At 38.5% G+C, this 14,798-nt stretch overlaps 1 protein-coding gene across 1 annotated transcript; it reads left to right on the top strand.

Moving 5' to 3' along the window:
• The first annotated feature begins 253 nt into the window (after positions 1 to 253).
• On the top strand, positions 254 to 1,766 carry LOC141612101 (limonoid 21-O-acetyltransferse-like). Its single transcript, XM_074430812.1, has one exon. The coding sequence runs from the start codon at positions 360 to 362 to the stop codon at positions 1,722 to 1,724; it is 1,365 nt and encodes a 454-aa protein (XP_074286913.1). The 5' UTR covers positions 254 to 359; the 3' UTR covers positions 1,725 to 1,766.
• Positions 1,767 to 14,798: the final 13,032 nt, after the last annotated feature.

Genomic DNA, 14,798 nt, shown 5'->3' with positions numbered 1-14,798 from the left:
ATGAGAGTCATACAAGTGTCGTTTGAAATAGTGAGTAAAACAAATCATTACAAACCATTAGTGATAATTGATGCACATTGCCAAATCATTTCGTTTTCATTGAAATGTCCTCGTACGAGTGAGTACCTTTCCTTTATTTCGTGGTTAGTAATATCTCGGTTCTCGATCTGTTCCATTTTTGTGGAAATATACATCCACGTTTCACAATAAAACGCGACTACTCGTTGTGCGAAGAGACACCTAATTTACTTTAAATAGAGGACTTCTGTTACTTAACTAACTCAACATCAACTCTCCAAATCAAGCAAACAACCTACGGATTTATTATTAAAAAGTGACGATTTTAGTTAACCGTTGAAATGGCACCCATAGTTACGGTACAAGTGAAAACCATATCTACCGAAATAATAAAGCCCTCCTCACCGACACCTTCTCATCTCAAATCCTTCACACTCTCCCTTGTTGATCAAATTCACCCTCCTTACCACTCCATCATCCTCCTTTTCTATCCAAAAACAAAAGCCACTCTATCCACCGCGGTAGACGTAAGTATCCTAAAATCTTCGCTTAGTGAAACCCTATCGAAGTACTACCCTTTTGCAGGACGTTGCATGGACGACTTCACCGTGTCATGCAACGACCAAGGGATAACTTTCACTGAAACACGTGTCGACTATGTTCTTTCAGACTTCCTTGCCTCACCAAACAAGGTTGATCATTTATACAAGCTAACGCCGCCTAAGAACATTAGGGACGAAAAGGTGTTGCCACAGAGGTACCCACTTGCATTTCAGGTGAACGTATTCTCGTGTGGCGGAGTCGTCCTCGGGTGTTTCTTTCTCCACAAGCTTGTGCTTGATGGAACTTCTCAAGTATCGTTTCTCAAGTATTGGGCTGCTATAGCAGCAAATAGTCGGCGCAACCGGGACAGCATTATTGTCCCTCCTACGCCCGATTTTGATGCTGTTGCAATAGCCTTTCCGCCTCGTGCCACGGTAGGCTCATGGGTCTTTGAAAACAATTCCCACGAGGACAAAGCGAGTGACAAAGAGGAAAGATTAATAGCCAAGAATTTTGTGTTCAGTAAACAGGCTATATCCCAGCTCAGGGAAATGGCCGCAAGTACGGAGGTGCCTAAGCCGACTAGGGTCGAAGCCTTGGCGGGGTTTGTTTGGGAACATTGCGTGGCAGCGGCGTCCTCTGCAAGGACCCCGCTAGCTACAAGTGATCATAACCCGTCCATAATGTCAGTCGTAGTGAATATGCGGCCAAGAATCAAACCTCCGCTTTCAACTTCCGTAGTTGGAAACCTCGTTACGAGTGCATCAGCTCATGCTAAAGAGGGTAGGATGAGGCTACCAGAGCTAGTTAAGGAGATTCATACCGCGGTGTCGAATATAAGTGACACAATTGAATCTTACCAAGGAGGTAAAAATATTGAGGCCTTGGTTGCAGACGTTGGACCAGTTGTTCATTACATACCGGGTTTGTACGGAGTTAGTAGTTGGACACAATTCGGGTTGGATGAAATTGATTTTGGATTTGGTAAGCCTAAATGGGCTTCTCCTACAAATGGGATACTAGCTCCTACATCAAGGAATTTTATCTACTTTGTTGTAGATACTAATGGTGATGGGATTGAAGTATGGTTGTACTTGGTGGAGAAGGAGATGAAAAATTTGGAGTCCAACAAGAAATTCCTTGCTTTTGCTTGCCCTAATTAAGATCCATCGTCTTAAGGGTAGCATTGGCATTTTAATTTTAATGTTAATAAATAAACTAGTGTTTCTATTCCGTGAGACACGTAACATGAAGTATATGTTTGGCATTAGTACAAATTCTCATGTAACGAGTGCTAAGGACGTCTGTTTTTATACAATTATGAAAAATTCTACATTTAAGAAAATATTGAAAAATACCCAACTGCTTTATGACGGACCTTACGTGTTACAACACTTGGCACTTAGGTACTGACCATGCTTTACTGCTCAAATGTCGCCATCTAAAACGTGCAAATCACTATTTAGTATTCACAATCCTTACATAGTACAAATAAAAAAGAGAGGAATGACAAGTGGTTCGAAAATGGCAACCTTCATATCCGAACCTCGCCTCATCTCGCGTCAAATAGCCACTATCATCCTTCGCTCTCTCCTTGCCAACCTCTCATCCCTCATCTCGCTTGCTTAAACATAAGCCTTGTAAACCCCTGGATGCAAAAAGGGTGCACTATCCCAACTCATCTTCCAGATTTATCGGATCTCCAATCACCCCTTCATGTTCTAAGATACTTCTTACTGAGGTTTATTTAAACCAATCACCTTACCTCTTGTGGTTCTGGAAGCCCACACATATCTTGGCTTGATTGCGAGAGGACTATTTGTTGACCATGGCGTCCAAAGAACTCCTGGTAACAAGCTTCACATACCGTGTAAAAGACAACACTTACTGTAAATGATTGATATATTATTGAATGAATAAATTAGGTTTACAATGTTACATTATATAGAAGAGTTAGAGAAGGAGGAAGCATGGACTACGTAACTACTGCTAACCTAATGCACAAATATTCTAGGAGAATTACAAGGAAAGGATTACATAAAAATAGGAACAATATTAACAATATTTACTAGCTTTGACTTATCTAAGATATAGTCTCAAAACGCCCCCGCAAGATTGACGGTCGAAGAGTAAGTCCGATCATGGAGGTTAGTGAAGAATGCCGCAGCCTGGGCAGAGGCTTAGTTAACGAGTCTGCCAACTGATCGTCACCATTAATGTGCTGGACTCGGATTGTTTTGAGGTGGACTTGTTCTCTGACGAAGTGAAACGCGAGAGCCAAGTGCTTCATTCTCGAATGAAAAATTGGATTTGCCGAGTAATTAGTCGCACCCAAGTTATCACAAAAAATTACAGGACAGCTAGTAGCACATAACTTCAGTTCAGACAGTAGCGACTTGAGCCATAGTACTTCAGCGGTAGTATCTGCTACTGCTCGGTATTCTGCTTCGGTCGATGAGCGAGATAAGGCTCGTTGCTTTTTAGATGACCATGAGACCGGATTAGTACCTAGAAAAACCAGATAACCTGTTGTCGACACATAATCATCGACGTCGCCTCCTAAGTCCGCATCACAGTAGGCATGAAGGGTTAGGGGACTGTCTTTCCGCAACATAATACCAAGGTGAACCGTGCCTTGTAGATATCGAAGTAATTTATTAAGAGCTACCCAATGTGTCTCGGTGGGGTGATTAAGAAATTGAGCCAATCGGTTAACGGGGAAGGCAATGTCGGGATGGGTAAGTGATAAATATTGTAGGCTCCCAACGATAGCACGATAGTTGGTGATATCATGGGTAGGTTTGTCGAGAAGACAGGTTAAAGGAGGATGAGTAAGCATCGGGGTCGTGGAGGGTCTACAATCACTCATATTGTGTCGACTTAATAAATCACTAATATACTTTGATTGATTTAAATGAAGACCCATTGGTGTCGGGGTGACTTCGACACCTAAGAAATAAGATAGGGGACCAAGGTCCTTTAAAGAGAATTTGTTGGAAATAGCAGTAATAAATTTTGAAATTTCAGAGGTGTCGGAGCCAGTAATAATAATATCGTCAACGTAAACTAAGACAATAGTTTGATATTACTGTGATTAAATATAAATAGCGACGCATCGGAAATAGACTTGCGGAAACCATAAGCAATAAGATAATTTTGTAATTCCGTGTACCAAGCACGAGGTGCTTGTTTAAGACCATAAATTGCCTTTTGTAATTTACACACAAAATTCGGTTTTGTAGGATCAACAAAACCTGGTGGTTGAACCATGTAGACGGAGTCATGTAACGTACCTTGGAGAAAAGCGTTATTCACATCAATTTGTCGAATCGACCAACCATTAGTGACAGCAAGGGAGAGGATGAGGCGAATGGTGGTGGGTTTGATTACGGGGATGAAGGTTTCAGAGTAATCGAGACCGCGTCGTTGATGGAAGCCTTTGGCAACTAAACGAGCTTTGTGTTGTTTCAAGCTTCCATCCGGGTTGTACTTAATACGGAATACCCACTTGCAACCGATGGTATTTGAGATTGATTCGGGTGGGACAAGGGACCAAGTAGAGTTGCGGGTGAGGGCATCAAATTCGAGCTGCATCGCAGCTCGCCACAGAGGGTCGACAAGGGCTTGTTTAACCGTGGAGGGGGTAATGTAAGGGGAGGGAACATTGGCTAGTTGGGCTTGTTTAGTGTACTTGGGGTTCGGTTTACGAATGTTGTTCGAGAGCCGTGTACCATGGGTATGTGGTGGGGGAGGTGGCGGAGGAGGGGTGGGGGTGGGGACGATGTGGCAGGGGAAACAGGGGAGGTGGCAGGGGATGATGAAGACGAGGGAGGATTAGGCGGGTTGGGTTGGGCAGATTCTGTCGGGTTGGGAATTACAGGAACCGAGGGAGAGGAGTTTTGGGTAGGCTGAGCAGTGACAAGAATTATAGGAATAGTGAAGGCACACCAATCATTGGGGGACAGTGTGTGGTGTCGTGTGGAGATCAAGTAAACGGGTATACGGAAACTCATTTTCAATGAACTTGACATGACGAGAAACATAGACACGCGATGTCTTCGGGTCAAGACATAAATAGGCACTTTGTGTAGCTGCATAACCAACAAAAACACATTCAATAGACCAAGATTGTAGTTTATGGGAATTGTAAGGTCGCAACCATGGAAAACATAGGCAACCAAAATTATGAAGCTTTTGATAATTAGGTTCGGTGTTAAATAATTTGAGATAAGGGGACTTATTAGCGAGAGAGGGTGTGGGCAGCCGATTAATAAGATAGGCGGCAGTAGAAAAGACATAAGGTCACAAAGCTAGAGGAAGACGTGCGTGTGTGAGCAAGGAGAGCCCAGTTTCGACAATATGTCGATGCCGCCGTTCAACAAATCCGTTGTGTTCTGGGGTGTGAGGAGGGGATGTTAAGTGCGTGATACCATCAAGATTAAGGTGAGGCGTGAGGGTGGTGTATTCGCCACCATTGTCGGACTAGAATTGTCGTATAGGCTTATTAAAATATTTCTCAATTAGAGCTCGAAATTTATTGAACGTATTTTGAGTATCGGATTTTCGTTTTAAGGGGTAGAGCCAGATATAATGGGTAAAATGATCAACGAAGATAATGTAATATTTACAGGAGTCAGAAGACAAGACGGGTGACGTCCAAACGTCGGAAAAAATTAAGTCTAGAGGGGCAGTAGAATGTAACGTAGAAGTGCCAAAGGATAGTTTATGGCTTTTATTTAAGTTGCACGAAATACAAGGTGCCGAATCGGAAATGCGTAAATTAAACTTAGAATTAATGAAACTTAAAACTTTTGAAGACGGATGACCAAGACGATGATGCCATGAGTCTTGGGTCGGAGCGAGGACAGAGTGAGCTTGTGGTGTTGTCGTGACTGGTGAAGACGGTGGAGTCTATTGAAAAGTCCCATCAATGAGTGGGCCGTGTAGAAGGACCGCTCCCGTCTAGATTTCCTTAACATAAAAGAAAGAAGGTGAGAACCCAGCAATAGCATTATTGTCGGTGCAAAACTGTGAGATAGATAATAATTTACGAGATATTTTCGGAACTACAAGAACGTTAGTAAATAATAAGGAGGAAGAGGAGGAAGAGATTGAGAAAGAACCAGTGTGAGTGATTTGGAGAGCGGAGCCATCACCTATGACAAGGTCATCGGGGTCGTCATAGGCTTGATGAAGGGAGATGGTTTGAAGGTCGTCAGTGATGTGATGAGAGGCACCACTGTCGACAGTCCAGGAGCGGGGTCCTTGGGCGGTGTTATAAGAAGCCGTGTCGGCTTGAGGCGTGGGTCCTCTGGGTTTGCGAGTAGGAAATACGAAGGTGGGGTATTTGGATTGTAGGTCGGGACAATCAGAAGCTACATGACCGACGATGTCACAGTATTGACACCGACCCTTAAAGGGACGAGAGGTGGTATTTTGGGCGGGTGGGTTTGTGGACTTCGGGGTATAATTCTTGGTACGAGGTTGATAATTAGGATGATTATTATAGCGAGAGGTAGCGGCTTGGGCTGACGGGTTGAAAACAGGAGAGGATTGTTCGTTTTTGAGACGGAGTTCTTGTTGAATAAGTTTCTCGTGTAAGGCCTCAAAGGTAATAGGGGTATCACGGGCTCGAACAACATCAATAACGGAGCGATATTTGGTTGGATTTAGACCATTAAGAACTTTGGCAGTGATATCGTCGGTGTCCATAGGATGTTGAAGTTGGGCTAAGTCATCGGTACACGACTTGATAGCGGTCATGTAATCGGTAATTGTCATATTGTCGGTGTGGGAGATGTTGTCTAGACGATCTTTAATCTGCAGACGATGTCTGCGAGAGGAATTGGCGAAAGTTTTGATGAGGGAGAATAACGCAAGTCCGTTGAGAATAGCACGGACTTGGAATCTCCATTGACGGAAAGTGACGGAGTCTTTGAGTTGAATGCAATTGGCAAAGGTGACAACAGTGAAGGGGTGATTGGGTTGGTCGGGATTGACGATTTGAAGTTGGTTGGCCATTGATATCGTGGTCGATTCGAGAAAAGGACGTGAACAACAAGTAGAGAAAAAAAAAAGATTGATCGTGAGGATCGTATTAGCTTTGATACCATGTAAATGATTGATATATTATTGAATGAATAAATTAGGTTTACAATATTACATTATATAGAAGAGTTAGAGAAGGAGGAAGCATGGACTACGTAACTACTGCTAACCTAATGCACAAATATTCTAGGAGAATTACAAGAAAATGATTACATAAAAATAGGAACAATATTAACAATATTTACTAGCTTTGACTTATCTAAGATATAGTCTCAATACTTACTCCAATCAATCAACAATTAACAACACAACTCTTATACAATACAATTTCTACCCAACCTCAAACTAATTGAAATCATGAAATTAACTAGCTAATTACGTATTTTGAACTCAATTAGTGTAAAAGGCAAGCTCAAGGTTATTATAAATCCCTTGGATCCATAAAACTTGTTGTACAAGGTTGGAGTAGGTGAAGGATTGTCCAACTTAAGCTTCCAAACCCAGAATTTGACCGTCGAATATGTAAAATCTGAATCTTAAAATTCTAAGGTTAGGTAGGTTGGTAAAAATCCTTTAAGACGTTGCCCAGTGTCTTGCCTGTTAGTCGAATATTCCTTGAATATTTGACATTGTATTTTAGTAAATGATTGTTGGGGTTGGTGTCCTTAACAGTTAGTGCAAGGACTTACAAACCTCTAAAAGGATCAAAGGGCATACTTTGGTATTATTATCAGTTGATCCACGTTTATCAATAACGGTTGGCTTGCTAGATAAGTTTGACGTTATTGTCATACAGATGGCGGTGATCAACTGGTCCCTAAATGTCACATCTATAGGATACGTTTGAGAGACGTGACGGTATGAAAATACGGTCATGTAGATGCCAAATTTGACTAACCAGTTAGTCCGAGTTATTTGACTAGTAATTAGTCAAATATGTGATGTTGAGATATTATATTTAATACGGATTAAATATTATGGGCTAAAGCGAATTAACCAGTTAATTCGTAAAATTAAATATAAGCGTTTTATATTTGATTAATGTATATTAAATTTAATTATACAATATCGTCTTTGTCGGACATGTATTAATACTCCAACTAACCCGTGTTATTAGTTGATGTTTTAATAGCCGATAACCGATGACGATTTATAATAAAAACCGCGTCATATACATTTAGCGAGATGAGTCGGACCACGAGTTTAATAAGGAGGAAGTGGAAAGCCCACTCCCTCCCTAAGCAAACCCACGGTTTGGCCGAGCTCAACAAAAGGAGAGCAATTCTCTCCTTTTGCCCTAACTGATTCATTTGAAACAAAACTAGGGTTTTGGAGATTAATTTTTCTCTGAAACTGAGATCTCACATCTCGAGAAAAACTCACATCAAGTTCTCCCAATATTGCAAGGCAATCGGAGAACACCTTCTAGCACAAAGGCATATCTCGGACAAATCTTGGGTGCAACAATTAGGAGGGAATCTCGTTTGATTTCTGTTCTTTACGCCGTGCATCAAAGGACCCGAGGTTGATTTCTATATCTTAATCGTTTCATTATGTTTTTCGTTTTATGACTATAAATTGCATGTTTAAATTTACGTTATAGTCCTACAATTAAAGGGTAGTATACGGATATAACCCTATAAGTGGTATCAGAGCCAGGCCACGTAAATTTTTCTATGTGTTTTTCATAAAATCGATTTGAAACGATTTTGTTTTTGTCATAAAAACCGTGCGGCAGCCTCTCGGCAGAATTTTTATTGTTTTGCACACGGCTGTTTTGAAATTTTGTGTCTTGGGAACCGTGTCCTGTTTACACGGTTGCACTTGTTGTTTTGTCTCGAAAACCGTGCCGTTTCATGCTTTACACGGCTGTTTTATGTTTACGTTTTCGATTTGTTTTTATGCATATTGTTGTTTTATACAGAGATTATAACAATATGTCATGTTTTGTCAAATTATAAAATTGTTTTGATGTGGTTTTGATCAATTTTGCGATTGCTTTGTTTCATCAAAACAGTTTTCACGAGGGTTTTGAAATTTTCAGCCATGTGTGCATTCGATCGAGCGTATTTCTACTCGATCGAGTGCTATTTCTGTCTTGTTTTTGATCGACCGAGTCCCTGTTGTACTCGATCGACCCCCTTTCAAAACCCCACTGCTCGATCGAGTTGTCCTCGTACTCGATCGAGCAGATTTGCTGATTTAAGTACTCGATCGACCACCAGTTTAGTCGATCGAGCACTTCCTGATTGGCAAACCCTTCGATCGAATGGCAGCCTCATTCGATCGAGCCTTTTTGTTCCTCGATCGAGCACTAATGTCCCTGGATCGAGGGATTTCGGTTTTGACAGCTTTGAAAATTTGTTTCTTTTGCTTTAAATTTTCTTTTGGCTTCAATATGTACTTTATACGGATATAGTACACTCGCTATGGTTGTGAAACGGTTCACACACGTACCATTAAGTTATTTTAAAGCGTATTTAAAGTAACGGATTGTAATGGATTAAAATTAAATGATAGAAGCGGTTTTATCACATGAATTTTAATCATTAAAAGGTGGTTTGGATAAATTTAACATAATTACAGAATTATGTCACGAATGAATTTGTTTTTAGTTGATGCATTTTTATTTATCGTTTATCTTGAATGCCGTGAATGCCTTTTTATTACGTATTTAATTTTTACAATCAATTGTAACTTAGTGTGGCTTTAGTAGAACGTGTTACCGTAATGATGGAACACGGTCTTGGTTGTATTTTGAGATCTTGCATCTCCGTTTTGGATTTTTCACTTGTAATTACAGTTTTTAATTAGAATGTAAATAGGTTTATATTTTGTAATTTTAATTGTAATTTTTTGAGAAGACCAAAGACGGAGACCGGATGCTCACTCCCGCTACTTGGATCAAGATGGAACATCAAGACAAGCTTTTCGGGTCCAACGGTGGATTCCAAAGTTGTATTATGTTCTTATACTAGGATAGGCCACACTAGGAAATTTTTATTTACGTATTGCATTCTTTTATTTATTTTTCGCAACGATAATATGCATCATATTCCGCCTAAAAACCAAACCACCTAATTATTGCATGAAAACTGACACATATAGAGGTCACGAGTTAGTTTTCATTGACATTCTCATGTCACACGTTAAAAGCCATCATCTAAATTAATTCGTTCACGACAGACGCTAGTTATTCGTTCACTTAAAATGAATTAAAACTTAGTTGATGGGATCTTCCTCGTATAAACTAAAATTGAGAACGGTCTTTATAGGTCAAACTCCAATGAGTCCCTTCTTCGTCGGTAGGCATAATATGACCCCTTCTACGTCGGGTAAGTTGGAACCGATTGACCTATTTTATCTCAACACTATGGTCACTAAATACGATCCTGTGATCATGGTGGACTATAGATAGGATTTACAGAAATCTATCGACCAAGAGTTCTTCCGGAAGAATTAGCTAAACAGTTGGCTTATCAATTTACAGAAATTGAGTCTTGGGATCACTTGTATCATTCTTGAGGGAGATCAATTATGCAAGTGCGAGAGTCTACTGTTAGGTTCATATACCTATTATTAGACTCCTCTAATAGTGAACTAATTAACTTATTAATTATATGTTCTTTAGATCTAGTGCATGCATAACAAAATGAAAGATTTATAAGAAAAAACAATGTTCCTTACATTGATATGTATTTCGAAAATATGGGCACAAGTAAGGTCACCTTCCTTCACTTGTTCTTGAGCTTATAATGATGGATGATCCTCCTAAGACTCCAAGTTTAGAAGCCACTCCAATAAATTGCACCCAAGATGAAACCCAAAAATCTCTACTAATATTAACTAGATATATAGTAGAAATATTACCTTAATAATACTAATATTCTTATATTACTACTTCTAGTAATAGATTTGGTGTATTAGTATTTATTGAGAGCTTTCTTGCAATTGCATGTGAGGATTTTAGAGAGAGGTAGAACAAAAACTAGCAAAAACAAGTAAGTTCAAAAATGAGCAAAAAATGCTCCTTTTGAAGTGCCAAAACCGGTGGCCATGGGACAAAAGAGGAATCTTTTGTCTTTTGTTTTTACTCTTTTATTTGTGTAGGTAGTGTGTAGGATTTTTGCTTTGTAAGATTTTTTGTCATGGATATGTCACTATCACTCAATGTTATAACAAATGAACAAGACAAAAAGAGCATCTTGTGTGCTCTCATGTTGGCCGAAATAATGGTCTTATTATGGACCATTTTTGCCTTTTGTCATTTGTCCCACAAATGCTTATAAGTCATATGTTTAACTATCTTATATATTTTATTATTAATTTAATCATTTAACACTTAAATATTACAATTAATAATATAATATACACTCCACTTTTTGAGTAGTATACTACCATTATATCATCATATAATGGGTCCCATAATTACTAGTTAGTTAAAATTACAACTTCTTGTAACTTTAAATAACTAATTACCTCTACCTCAAAACTTATATTAATACCTCAACTAATTTAGTAATATAACACTTAATTACTAAATTTAATCTTTATTTAATCACATTAAAATAAGACGCAAAATTGCACTCCCATAATTAAGGAATTAATTAATCTGTATTGCATACAATTAATTAAATAGCTATTTGGGCTTCATCCTATAGGTGTGACCTAAAGGGATCAACTGACCACCACCGTCACACGACAGTAATGTCAAACTCTAGTTAGCCAATCATTACCGATTAATGACGGTCGATCATTTGTATAAAGAATCATCCCTCACGTATTCTTAATTTGAGATTTAATTATGATATTTAAATCATGTGATCGCACTATTGTTGAGGACACATTTCCCAACAATCTCCCACTTGTCCTCGACAAGTGTGCGTCACCAATTCTCTTGTCCTATTACAATCTCCCACTCAATGCAAGGTGTCTTGCAGGTCGTACTTACATTTGATCATATCTTGAGTGGTTTTCTCGATCCGGAGATTAAGCGTCGACCGGAATTATCTATCATAGATGCTTTCCGAGCGTGGCCACGCATTTCCAGTTAACTACTCCTCGAGTGGCCTTGAGATTTCAAACAACCCCGACAAGGGGTGGACAATTCCTATCGCCCTATTCCCTTCGTTCAGCCACAGTCCATCATAACCCAAAATATACCCAGTTTGACCTCGTTTAAGAAATCGTAGAGTATAAATCAAAGCTAATCAGAAATTGTGCCAACTTGGGCGAATAGTCTCTAGTCAAAAGAATTGACTCATAAGAATACTATAGTAGCTCTTGCCACGACCAGGCTTTATGAATTACCAGAACTCTATAAGCGGTCACTGCCCGACAGATTGTCCCATACAGTCTGCCTATGTGATCGACTAGTCATCCCATATGACTCTATGACACTTGAACTTGCCATCAATCGCATCACACTCTAGTCACTTCGAGACGTCACCTCATATAAGTAACTAGGGGCGAATACCATGTCAATCCAGTTCACTTTAGTGGGGTTCAATTTGTCTCTACAACCCATTCGGATACGACAAGGTAGCGTGTGAGTTTAATAAAACTCAAACGATAAATGTGATTATCACATATGAATAGTCAATACACTATTACTACTTCATATTCTTTAATCTCTAGTGTATTAAAACACTAGTTAAAATGCAATACAAGCTTGGCTAGTGGATATACCCGATATCCATATATTCCAACTTTATTAATTGCTATTTCCTTCCATTCAATGTCATCTCTAATGATATGAATTTCTCTAAGTATATGTCTAGACTTCATACTAGATCTGAGTTCTTTATCTTGAAAGAAGCTCCCCTTTGTTATCGCATAACATATGATAAAGTCATTTGTAGAGGGATTCACACTTCATCCCTACGTTGACCATTTTATCACAATTTACTTAGATTACTTTTGTAGAATTTGCAATGCGCGAAACTAAAACACATTTCTTAGTTTCTAACTCCTTTGTCAATAACATTTGCTTAGGATTTCATCAAATCCTTTTAAGCTTGGAAACTAAAGTTGGTGCAACCCTTCAACACTTTAACTTAGTTTATCATCCAAACATGTGTACAAGTTATCAATTGTACTTTAAGGCTTTCACAAGCCCATCTTATGAATTAACTTATTATTGACTTATCATGCACTTAGCATATGGTACATCACAGCACGTGCGTCTGTTGGCATACATAACCGTTCTAATGGCGGAAACATTAGTAATCGATTTCATGTAATCAACAATTTAATGGGTTCAGTGAACGACTATGATTCCATCATAGTAATTCCACTTTCATCATCATGAATAAGCCATTCAACTTTGTTGATATTAAACAGATACGAAAGAACTTATCTTCATAAGACTCTCAACTCTATGCCAATTTACTCTCACATAGATTCAAAATCTAGAATACTTTGCATCCCTTTCCAAGTCTTCCAATTACTCTTACCAGAAGAGATCATTGGTATATTATTCTCAGTAAGTAATATGTTATCAACATATATGACATGGAGAAACAATTCTAGCTCCCACTTATCTTCATGTATATCATGATTCTTCAATCATGTGAATGAAACAATTCACTATAATCACATGAACGAAAAGTATAATCCTTTAATGCTAGCTTAAGATCATCTTGTGATCACTTAAGATAGCTACGCATAATATGTTAGGATTCTTAGATCTTCATCTAATCTTTTGTATTTTAAACACTTCCTTCTCTAAATTCCCATTTTAGAAAAGTGAAATTTTATTTGCCATTCTTCATTTAATGAAATGTGGCAATCCCTAACACAATTTATCTTGATCAACATCTTCATGTAAATCTTATGCATTTAAGTACTCAAAAGCTCTATTCAATTTAAGGAGACACTTTCCTTTAAGTAAATCTACTTTCGAGTAACAATTTTCGGATTGTAATGCTTCGGCTCAAATGTAACATGGTCATAATACTATCACTTTCACAAAGTAATATTTTTAAACAATAAAGACATGTACAATAAACTCCCACTGAACTATGCTCTCAATCTATCTTCATAGACTATAGTTCAATACCAACTCCCACTCTATAATACTATTACTTTCACAAAGTAACATTTCAACTAGAAGAGATGTTTGTGACGATTCAATCTACTCCCACTCTATCTCTTAGAAATACACCTAATTTCTTGAGAGATAGCTTTGTGAGTCACAAACATATATTTAACGGAGTATTTAGGAGTTTTCAAAGACTATATATTAACTTTCAAAAAGCCATCCTAACATGGCAGCTTGATAATATGACAGTCTGATCCATGTAATCTGGTTTAATAGACTCTCTATTCTAGGTATCTCACGGTTGACCGTCCAATTAGAATAATATGTCCATTTGGTATCGTGAATTCCCTACTTGATGAATTCAAAAACTCATTACAACTTTATAATTGATCTTATATAAATAAGTTGTTACTTTAAGTAACAAAGACATAAGGAGAATCAGATTCATAGCTTATGGACATATAATGATCCCATCATCATAATCGTCTATTTGATCAATTTAAGTTGTTTATCTAATGTTTCTCTACGCAAGTAATTAATGATGATGATTTTAGAACAAACAACATAATAAAACAAGTGATTTGGGTTAAAAACCAAATCACCAATATCCAAAATACAACCCGTGTTTAAAGGATACAAACCAATTTCCAAGTCACACGAGGAAATCAAAATAGTTCTAAAACATGAAATTCATCATAAAATTAAAGACAAAGCAAATTTAAAAGCCAAGTTTCCATTGATTCATCACCATGGTCGGCTACTCTAGCTTCCCTTGTGATCCTCTAGACTTGCTTCTCCTTGCCTTTGTCCTTGCTAGGAGGGGGCCCTATTTACAATAAAAAGGGTAATTATCACAATTTGTATCACATACTAATTGAGATTGAAACATAAAAGATAGGGATATTTATATACCTACTGGAATAACCTTTCCAGCTTTGATGTCGCCAAGATATTTGGAACAGTTTCTCTTCCAATGTCCAACTCCACAACAATAGTGGCACTTGTCCCCGGAGGGGGCACTGTACTTGGGCTTGGAGGAGCTTGCTTCATAAGTCTTAGCTATGTTCCTGTTGGGAGTTCGCTTCTTTCCCTTTTTCCCGCTTTTCTTGAAAGTTCCCTTGCTCTTTTGATTAACATTGAGCACATC

This window comes from Silene latifolia, chromosome 11, assembly GCF_048544455.1.
Source record: "Silene latifolia isolate original U9 population chromosome 11, ASM4854445v1, whole genome shotgun sequence".
NCBI lineage: Eukaryota > Viridiplantae > Streptophyta > Magnoliopsida > Caryophyllales > Caryophyllaceae > Silene > Silene latifolia.
Note: the sequence above shows the minus strand (reverse complement) of the source record. Positions and strands in the feature narration are given on the sequence as shown.